The sequence below is a fragment of the Gobio gobio genome, assembly GCF_949357685.1.
Source record: "Gobio gobio genome assembly, chromosome: 18".
Taxonomy (NCBI): domain Eukaryota; kingdom Metazoa; phylum Chordata; class Actinopteri; order Cypriniformes; family Gobionidae; genus Gobio; species Gobio gobio.
This window is the reverse complement of record NC_137111.1, coordinates 2,034,294-2,045,211: the sequence shown is the minus strand read 5'-3', so window position 1 is coordinate 2,045,211 and position 10,918 is coordinate 2,034,294. Positions and strand designations below refer to the sequence as shown.

Sequence of the window (10,918 nt, the reverse complement as noted above, 5' to 3'; positions counted from 1 at the left end):
TCAAATTTACAAAACATTGAGTCAAACAAGTTCTGTAGCTTTACAAAAGGAATATGACCTCTCAATATGATTTACACTCTCAAGACCCTTAAAAGACACTAAAGACTAAAGTTACAAAGTCCATCTCACTACAGCGGCTCTACAATAACTTTATGAAGACGAGAATAGTTTCTGTGCACAAAAAAACCCTAAATAACGACTTATATAGAGATGACGATTTCAAAACACGGCATCATGAAGCTTCGAAGCGTTATGAGTCAGTGAGTCGAATCAGCGGTTCAGAGCGTTTTGAATCAGTGAGTCGATTCAGCGGTTCAGAGCTTTATGAATCAGTGAGTTGATTCAGCGGTTCAGAGCTTTATGAATCAGCGAGTCGATTCAGCGGTTCAGAGCTTTATGAATCAGTGAGTTGATTCAGCGGTTCAGAGCTTTATGAATCAGCGAGTCGATTCAGCGGTTCAGAGCTTTATGAATCAGTGAGTCGATTCAGTGGTTCAGAGTGTTATGAGTCAGTGAGTCGATTGAGCGGTTCAGAGCGTTATGAATCAGTGAGTCGATTCAGCGGTTCAGAGCGTTATGAATCAGTGAGTCGATTCAGCGGTTCAGAGTGTTATGAATCAGTGAGTCGATTCAGCGGTTCAGAGTGTTATGAATCAGTGAGTCGATTCAGCGGTTCAGAGCGTTATGAATCAGTGAGTCGATTCAGCGGTTCAGAGCTTTATGAATCAGTGAGTTGATTCAGCGGTTCAGAGCTTTATGAATCAGCGAGTCGATTCAGCGGTTCAGAGCTTTATGAATCAGTGAGTCGATTCAGCGGTTCAGAGTGTTATGAGTCAGTGAGTCGATTGAGCGGTTCAGAGCGTCATGAATCAGCGAGTCGAGTCAGCGGTTCAGAGCGTTATGAATCAGCGAGTCGATTCAGCGGTTCAGAGCATCATGAATCAGTGAATCGAATCATGATTCGGATTCCCATGGCAATAGGGGGAAATGGCGGCTCTTGTGTGAAGTAAAGGAAAAAATTTCAACTTTCTGCTAATATATATGACTTTTTTGCAACGAAAATGCGGGGATTATGAAATCATGCTAGCCACCATATTTTGCACGCGGAAATAGGCAATTTACGCTGCGTTTTTGAAAAAATGCGTCCCCCCCCCCGCGGACTTTGGCTGATTATGCATTAAATCATGCGATCGCATAATCACGTTTTTCTGGAGGGACTGTATAAAGCAACAGAAGGTTTTGCTCACTCTCATTTGTGTCTCTCCAGGCGTATGTTGTGTTTGTCACCACTCTGGGCGGCCAGTGGCTGGAGCGTAACTTTGCAGTGTTTCTGTCTCATCTGCTGGAGCTGGTGGCTCATCCGCGGGCCACTCAGACTCACGTGGAGGCCGTGTATTCTCGCAGATGCCTGTCCTTCGCCTTGCGCGCGACGCTGGGTGGGCTGCTGGGAGAGAAAGCTCAAATAGCCGCTGCGAAGGAAATCTGCCTGGCCATCAGCAAACAGATGAGAGCTGTGGGTAAGATGGACATCACACTGGGACAGATCATAAGCCTAATTCATATCAGTGGACACGTGCCTGAAATCACAGTTGGGCTCGGCTGTTTTTGAGCTACAGTGTTTTTCCACAGTATTGTGTGAGAATCATTTAAACAACGATTTGTTGAACGAAGCGAGTGGATGCGTCCGAAATCATAGGCGAAAAACAGTATGTGACGAGAGTAGTATGTATGAAGTCACTCATAAAAGAGTAGGTAAAAAGTTCCCGGATGTCTTACCACTTCCACACTTTACTATCCCATAAGGCCACGGGAGAGGATTTTTGTATGACAGTGAAGCGAACATTCATGCTACACACACTCATACTATATACAATGTACTTTTTGAGCAATGGAGTAAGTACTTAATCTAAATAAGTACCTACTCAGAGAGTATGCCAGAGTTTCTTTATGAATGGATCATTGATTGCTGATTCACAACACAACTAACCCTAACTCTATAGCAAGTACATGTAGTTAATACTATATTACTTAAATATATAATTACACTGTAACAATGACACCTTAAAATAATGTAACCAAAAGTAAAAACTATTTTTCAGTTTAATTAATTTGCTTACACTTTTTTCCAACTACTAAATTTAAATTCTCTCTCTTCTCCATAATGTAGTCACTTAGACATTCACACTCACACACAACAGAGTACAAAAGAAAGAAACTTCATTACTTTCAACTTTCAATACAAAGAGTTGTACAGTAGGCAATATATCCAGTAATGTTTAGAGATCTTTTGTCTGGCATACGTTGCTCTGGGGCTTAGAAATATTCTAAGTGCTCGGAATTTAATAATATTGGAAATGTGTTTTTAAAAGAGAATTAAGGTGTTTGTTATATAGGCTATGTTGTTGAATGCATTACTGAGTTAAACACATGCAAAGCCTAGAAGAGCGCGATCCTCAGCCAGGTGAGAAAAAGTAACGCAATTTTAACGCAACATTACTTTCCATAAAAAGTAACAAGGTAACGTAAATCTTGTAACATTATTTTCAGTGAAAGGTAACAAAGTAATGCAATTAGTTACTTTTTTAGGCAGTAAGGCAATGTTGTAACATTACTTTCCATAAAAAGTAACTAAGTAACGCAATTAGTTACTTTTTTAGGTAGTAACGCAATCTTGTAACATTACTTTCCATAAAAAGTAACTAAGTAATGCAATTAGTTACTTTTTTAGGCAGTAACGCAATCTTGTAACGTCACTTTCCATAAAAAGTAACTAAGTAATGCAATTAGTTACTTTTTTAGGCAGTAACGCAATCTTGTAACGTCACTTTACATAAAAAGTAACTAAGTAATGCAATTAGTTACTTTTTTAGGCAGTAACGCAATCTTGTAACGTCACTTTACATAAAAAGTAACTAAGTAATGCAATTAGTTACTTTTTTAGGTAGTAACGCAATCTTGTAACATTACTTTCCATAAAAAGTAACTAAGTAATGCAATTAGTTACTTTTTTAGGCAGTAACGCAATCTTGTAACGTCACTTTCCATAAAAAGTAACTAAGTAATGCAATTAGTTACTTTTTTAGGCAGTAACGCAATCTTGTAACGTCACTTTACATAAAAAGTAACTAAGTAATGCAATTAGTTACTTTTTTAGGCAGTAACGCAATCTTGTAACACATTACTTTCCATAGAAAGTAATTAAGTAATGCAATTTGTTACTTTTTTAGGCAATAACGCAATCTTGTAACATCACTTTCCATAGAAAGTAACAAGGTAACGCAATTAGTTACTTTTTTAGGCAGTAACGCAATCTTGTAACACATTACTTTCCATAGAAAGTAACTAAGTAATGCAATTAGTTACTTTTTTAGGCAGTAACGCAATCTTGTAACACATTACTTTCCATAGAAAGTAACAAGGTAATGCAATTAGTTACTTTTTTAGGCAGTAACGCAATCTTGTAACACATTACTTTCCATAAAAAGTAACTAAGTAATGCAATTAGTTACTTTTTTAGGCAGTAACGCAATCTTGTAACATTACTTTCCATTAAAATTAACAAGGTAACACAATCTTGTAACATTATTTTCAGTGAAAGGTAACTAAGTAATGCAATTAGTTACTTTTTTAGGCAGTAATGCAATCTTGACCCGCATTACTTTTAAGAGTATCTCTCCCCAACACTGGTCCTGGCGATGAGTGATCGATTAGTGAATCTGACGCAGACGTGTGAATGGAGATGCTCTTGACTGCGTGTTCTCTCTCTCACAGAGGCTGTAGTGAATGACACGAGCAGTGAGAGCCGGGCCGGAGCCGCAGATGTGTCGGCCAGTCAGCATGTGATGGTGTGTGCGCTTAAAGAGCTGGGCAGTCTGGTCCAGAGTCTGAGCGCTACGGCCTCCCCTCTAATCCAGGAGCCGTCCATCGGTAAGAGAAATGCACATAACCACATCCCAGATGCATGTTTATCAAAAGTCTTTATATTTCATTACAATTGATGCTCAAGCAAAATATCACCCACAACACAGTCATTCATATAAATGCTGATGTGAAGACCAACAGATGACCCATATCCCTGAATATCCACTTACAAAAACCACACATAACCACTAGAGCTGGGCATTGACACGAATTTCACGAATTTCAATTCACAAGCCTGCAATTGGATTCAATTCTGATTTTGATTCATTTGGATATACGTGTATATCAGGTACAATTCATGTCATTTTTTCTCAATGAATCAAAGTTTTTATCAGGATAATGAGTAATGAGAGCAGCCTTGCCTGAGTAAAAAACTTTTTTTGTGCCCTTTTTGGCAGAAATAGTGTATTTTAGGCATGTGTGATAATCATTGACTGAGAATCCATGCAGAATTGAGGTCAGGACATTGGACATCCCAACATGCTTTATTTCTTTCTTCTGAGACGTTCCTTTATATGTTTCCTTGTTGCTTGCATACTTTGGGTCATTATCATTTTGAAAGGTCCACTCATGGTTCAACTTAAACTTGACGTTATGATGGCAAGTTTGTCACTGTTTGTTTTGGCGAAATGTCCATGTCTCCTTCAACCCTGAAAGTCTTTGTTTATATGTTTATACATTACATGCATTTAAAATGTTGTTCCAAACCCACAAGACTTTTGTTCATCTTCAAATCATAATTGAAGATATTTTTAATGAAATCTGAGCGATTTCGGTCCCTCTACTTTAAAGGGTTAGTTCACCCAGAAATGAAAATTGTGTCATGTATTCCTCACCCTCATGTCGTTGGACACCCGTAAGACCGTTATTCATCTTCAGACACAAATGAAGATATTTGTGTTGAAATCCGATGGCTCAGAAAGGCCTCCATTGGCAGCAACGGAATTTGCACTCACAAGACCAATAAAAGCTACTAAAGATGTTGCAAATCTAAATAGCGACTTTATTCAACTTATTTAGTCGCTTCATAAAATGATTGTTGACCCACTGTAGTGAGATGGACTTTGTAACAACGTCTTTAGTAGCTTTTATGGGTCTTGTGAGTGTAAATTTCGTTGCTGCTAATGGAGGCCTTTCTGAGCCATCGCATTTCAACACAAATATCTTCATTTGTGTCTGAAGATGAACAACGGTCTTAAATGTGTGGAACGACATGAGGGTGAGGAAAACATGACAGAATTTTCATTTTTGGGTGAATTAAACCTTTAAGTCTGTTCACCCTGTTCACTCAGACGCTTCAAAACGTTCATAAAGAGATGGTGAAATAAATCCATACGGATGGAGCGCTTTAATCCAGGTCTTCTGAAGACGCGCGGCCAACAGATTTAATTTAAGCTTTTATTCACATATAAATATAATGTAGCTCAAGAACCAATGAGGATTGTTCTCAGTTTTCCATATTTGATGTTCTTTTATAATCTCTTTATGAATTTTTGTAGCTTGAACGTTTTGATTACATGGACCTTCAGTGGAGAGACTGAAGTGTTTTGGTTTTCATTAAAAACATCTTCATTTGTGTTTTAAAGATGAACGGAAGTCTTAAGCCGCGTTTCCACCGCAGGAACTTTCCCCAGGAACTTTGTGCTGGTACTCGGTGTGTTTCGACCGCAGGGTTTAAATGAAGTTCCGGGTAAATCTTTCCCCCTGCTCGCGAGGTAGTACTTTCTCAAAGTTCAGGAACTTTCTGGGGTGGGACTGGGCGCTGAACATGCTGATTGGTTGAGCTCACGCAGCATTTTATTTCAACCGGCATTTTTAAAAGTCTTGCGAAGTTCGTTCTAAGTTCAGTAAATATCAGTCTTGTTCTTTCCGTCCGATGGCGCGCGTTCAACTCAGCAATCGCACCCTCAATGTCCGTAATAGCTGATAATCAGGGTTTGCCAACTCTCACCAATTCGGCTTGATACTCACGCTGGCTCAGTCTCACGCTGCCCAACTTAATCTCACGCCAAATTGCCAAACCTGCTTTTGATATTAAACAGTTTTTTTTAAGTTTTAATGGGAAATTCAAACAATAGCGTTTTGGCGCTAATATGGCATAACAGTTAAAGTCAGAGTGTTGCGACATGCTCTCTCATCTCAGCGCGCGGTCACGAGCTCTCAATACTTCTAGCGCTGTGTCAATACATTTGAATGGCTTGATACACAACAGCTCCACTTTACAGGTGTTTGCAGCAAGTTTTGGTAGACAGTACAGCATAGTGTGCATTGATTATTACGTCAACCATACAGGATCGTTTTATAATGGAGAGTGGAGATCAACAATGTTAACGTTAATGTTTTTTATTGTATTTAGCCCTCAGGTGTTCCTTACTAATTGCTCACACTCATACTCATTGATGGTCAAATGTGTCCATACACCTTAATTATCTTTTAATTGAATAAATGTTCTATATTTTAGTTCAATAATATTTATTGAATATTTTGGTACTAAATACTATTTGTGCAATAATTATGGTCCATTAATGACCACTTAAAATATTTTTCTTATTTATATTACAATTAGTATAGTAATTAAGGTTAAATTAGAGAATTCTTATTCAAAGAGGCAAATTAGAGTCATTTTGTGGCTCGAAAAATAATAATTTCCATTTGTAATGCCATTACCCATGGTGCCTTTATGGCTCATTAATCAATATACATATGTATCTATTCTAGTTGCTCAAAAAAGTATTGCAGTTTTGCATTTTAATAAATATTTATATATGATCAAACACTAGATTTCTTTAAATGTGAAATTTTAAAATGTTAATATCGTACATATCTTTATTTCCTTATATGTACAGTAGGCTATGAATTGATACTGAAATCGAAATCAATATACCGTCATTTACCGTCAGCCCCCCCAAAAAAACGAAAATCTCACTTCAACCTGATCTTAAAGGGTTAGTTCACCCAAAAATGTAAATTGTGTCATTAATGACTGAGCCTCATGTGGTTGGACACCCGTCAGACCTCCGTTCATCTTCAGACACAAATGAAGATATTTTAGTGTAAAGCTGATGCTCTGAAAGGCCTCCATTGGCTCAACTTTACACTCTCAAGACCCTTAAAAGACACTAAAGACTAAAGTTACAAAGTCCATCTCACTACAGCGGCTCTACAATAACTTTATGAAGACGAGAATAGTTTCTGTGCGCAAAAAAACCCTAAATAACGACTTATATAGAGATGACGATTTCAAAACACAGCATCATGAAGCTTCGAAGCGTTATGAATCACTGAGTCGATTCAGCGGTTTGAATCGCCAAATTTCAGCAGTTTGACGGTTTGACACACGATCCGAATCATGAATCGACTCCCTGATTCATAACGCTTCGAAGCTTCATGATGCTTTGTTTTGAAATCGTCATCTCTATATAAGTCGTTATTTAGGGTTTTTTTGCGCACAGAAACTATTCTCGTCTTCATAAAGTTATTGTAGAGCCGCTGTAGTGAGATGGACTTTGTAACTTTAGTCTTTAGTGTCTTTTAAGGGTCTTGAGAGTGTAAAGTTGAGCCAATGGAGGCCTTTCAGAGCATCAGATTTACACTAAAATATCTTCATTTGTGTCTGAAGATGAACGGAGGTCTGACGGGTGTCCAACCACATGAGGCTCAGTCATTAATCACACAATTTACAGTTTTGGGTGAACTAACCCTTTAAAAGTTGGCAACCCTGTGATAATAACATACGTTGTCTTATTTTAAATCTATCTTTACGAGCTTTCAGAATACGCTTTAGTATCAGTGCCCGTCTCTTTTCCGCCGTTTTGTTAATGACCTCTTTAGTTAACCAATACATAACTACCAAAAGCAGCGCTGCTTGCATCTCCTCCACTTGTTATTGTTGCACAGAAATTATTATTGTTCGTCTCTGACTGGAGGAGCAGTCGCGCGCAGTCCTACATCACCGGACTAATTTGCCTAATCTTCTCGGTACTTTAGGCCGCAGTGGAAACGCAGACAGTAGCAGGTCTGGGGGAAAAAAGTTCCTGTAAAAAAAAGTTCCTGGTACAAATAGTTCCGGGTAATATCGGTGGAAACGGGGCTCTATAGTCCCCCAGAGCAGGGCTCACTCTCTGTCCGTGCTGTGGTTGTGTGGGCAGGTTTTCTGGAGACCGTGACCTCTGTGCTGCTGCACCCCAGTATGGCGGCTCGTCTGGCGGCGGCCTGGTGTCTGCGCTGTGTGTGTGTGGCGCTGCCGCACCAGCTCACGCCTCTTCTGGACCGATGCGCCGAGTGCATCAACAACCTGAAGAACTCTCCGGAGGCCGTGAGCGGATACAGCTTCGCCATGGCGGCTCTGCTGGGAGGAGTCCATCAGTGTCCTCTGGGCATCCCACACTCCAAGGGCAAGGTCTGAGTCTCCACAGCCTCATACTGTAATCTGGTGATTGTCTGCGTTGATCAGTGCGAATCGGCCTTGAGAATATGCAATGATACACCACACAGTAAAAGACAATACACATTAGAGCCGATGATGTTCTTTAACCCCCTCGAGTCGGCAATCGGCTCTTTTTTTCTTATCAGTGCCCAAGAGACTCAAATAACTCTGTTTTTTTTAATCATTCAGGCAAGTGTTATACATCATAATCTGTTAAGTTTCTTTTTTTTTGCGTACAGTCACAATAACAACAAAATGTTTTGCTTTTTGCTAAATAAAGAATCGCGTGTTAAAAGAATGAGCGATCTGCAGCCTCTCTCTCAAAGACGTTCATTCAGATAGTCTTCAGAAAATGACCTCTAGCTTAGTGAATACTTGTCTCACAAACATGAGACAAATGTCTAAAGAAACGCTGAAATGTCAGGTTTTAAACAATGTAAACCAAATCGAAAACAAATATTCTGTGTTTATGTAATCTGGTTGAAAAGCGATAGATTCATTATCCGCTAATGCGACCACGTCCACGGAACGCGCGCTCTATTCACACACTATATTATACACTCTATTATACACATCTAGTGAAGCGCTGTAACGTTACTTCAGATACATCGTTTTGAGATGCGTTGAGCAATAATCCTGGATTTATTCTGCTCATGAAAAGCTGTTCATTTCTAAGAGCAAAGGACTCCGCCACTGATTGTAAGGTCAGTTTATTCTGTTAGCATCTGTGAATAATAAATGCAAAAAGACAGTTTAAATATGAATCCTGTTGCAACATTAAATGTCATACACGCAAGACTGTTTAGACAAGATTTATTTGGCCTGTTTTGGACAGATTATAACGTGTTTATTGTAAAAGAGCCTATAGTGTCATATCAATAAAGCTTTTATTCGCAAATGTCTGCTCAGATGCTATAAATATAGTACCAGTCAAACATATTTTGCTTCATATTGATGTTTAAATATTATAGCCTAATGTTATTTTTTTTATTTAATATCAAAGTTTGTCAGAAAGGATTCTGGAGTTTTGTTTTGTAGAAAGTGAATTGCTTTCTTTAAAGTGAATTTCATTTTGTATAAATTGTATCTTAATTTTTATTTTTTTTTGCATGAGACTACTCTCAAAAACATAAAAAATAGTACAAAAATGTTAAAAAAAAAGCTCTTCTTATTAATTTTTGTCTTGTTTCTAGTCTAAATATTTAAACATTCTTAAATCAAGATGCATTTATTAGATAAGTACACTTTCAACTAAATAAGAAGAGCATTTTTTTGCTATCTCAGTCAGTTATGAAGCTCATTCATTATGTAGCTCATTATGCAGGCTATTATGTTCTTTTGTCCTCTTAGGTGATACTCATCATTATTCATTAGATATCACGCCTCCTCGCATACTGGCTTTGTGAAGAAATACTGTCTAACACATTTTAAATCAGTGTATTGTTTTATGTGAATGAGTAGGCTCAATGATTCTCACATCAGTTTGAAGCAAAAACTCTAGGCAAATACACCCATTGGTCAAAAGTCTTGTGAACACATACCTATTGTGTGTTTTTAGGCCTTAATTAATTAATTAATTAATTTTTAAAATCATGCATAAACATTTTTCTCTCAAAAATACAAGCATGTACATACATGTTGCTCACATATTATGATACCAAGTCCCGTGTCATATAACCGATACCAAGTCCCGATCCGATACTTCTATAATACATAAAAAAAGAATAAAGTAGAGCGAAAAAAACAGATCCAGGATGTTCCTTATTTTTTATTTAATTCCCCTTATTTAACCAATAGCGTCTCTGCAACAAAGTGATATCATGCCGCGCGCGTTGCTGTTTCTGTGTGGAGTCAAAAGGGTCTAACTCTGTGCCACCGCATAACTATAGATGTGTTAAAAAATAATGAGACTACATATATATCCAAGTCCTGATCGGGTCTGAAACCACGTGATCTGGCCCGATTTCCGATCACGTGATCGGATCTGGACATCCCTAATTATGGTAGTCCAGTTTGTACTGAATACAGTGTGATTACACTTTTGCCATTAATGTGTTCATAAACAACTGAAAAAAACACAAACGTCAGAGCATGTCAAAACTTCTAAAGGGCCCCAAAACAGCTCAGACTCCTGGGGGTTAAATGTTCAGTATTAGAAGAAAGAGTGCAGAAATGTGAGCTGCTGTGGTAGATTCCTGAAGGGAGTGTCTCAGAAGTGTGATGTGAGTGGTGTGTTTCAGATGGTGGTGAGTATAGCTGAAGATCTGCTGCGATCGGCCGCACAGAACAGCCGTCTGTCTCTCCAGCGGACTCAAGCCGGCTGGCTGCTGCTAGGAGCGCTCATGACCTTAGGTGAGCCGCCAGATCCCGTCTCACAGCAGCGCTGCTTCAGGCTTTCTGATGTGGTGATATTAGCCATGGTGTAGGCAATACACATTATAGAAGATATTTTTGGCTTCATTTAGCCGTAGTCACGTGACATAGGTGTTTTGAATCACCCTTCAACTCGAAACATCTGCGCTTCGGATCGCGCAAAGCTTCGGAACTACAATTTTGCGTCAGCCATCCCGG

General features: G+C 38.7%; 1 protein-coding gene across 1 annotated transcript in view; it reads left to right on the top strand.

Moving 5' to 3' along the window:
• Positions 1-10,918, top strand: part of heatr5b (HEAT repeat containing 5B) — an 85,565-nt gene that overhangs the window by 15,582 nt on the left and 59,065 nt on the right. The window contains exons 8-11 of the mRNA XM_079843492.1: positions 1,268-1,517; positions 3,772-3,927; positions 8,070-8,320; positions 10,588-10,699. Coding sequence (XP_079699618.1) covers positions 1,268-1,517; positions 3,772-3,927; positions 8,070-8,320; positions 10,588-10,699 — 769 coding nt within the window. The remainder of the gene's footprint in view (positions 1-1,267; positions 1,518-3,771; positions 3,928-8,069; positions 8,321-10,587; positions 10,700-10,918) is intronic.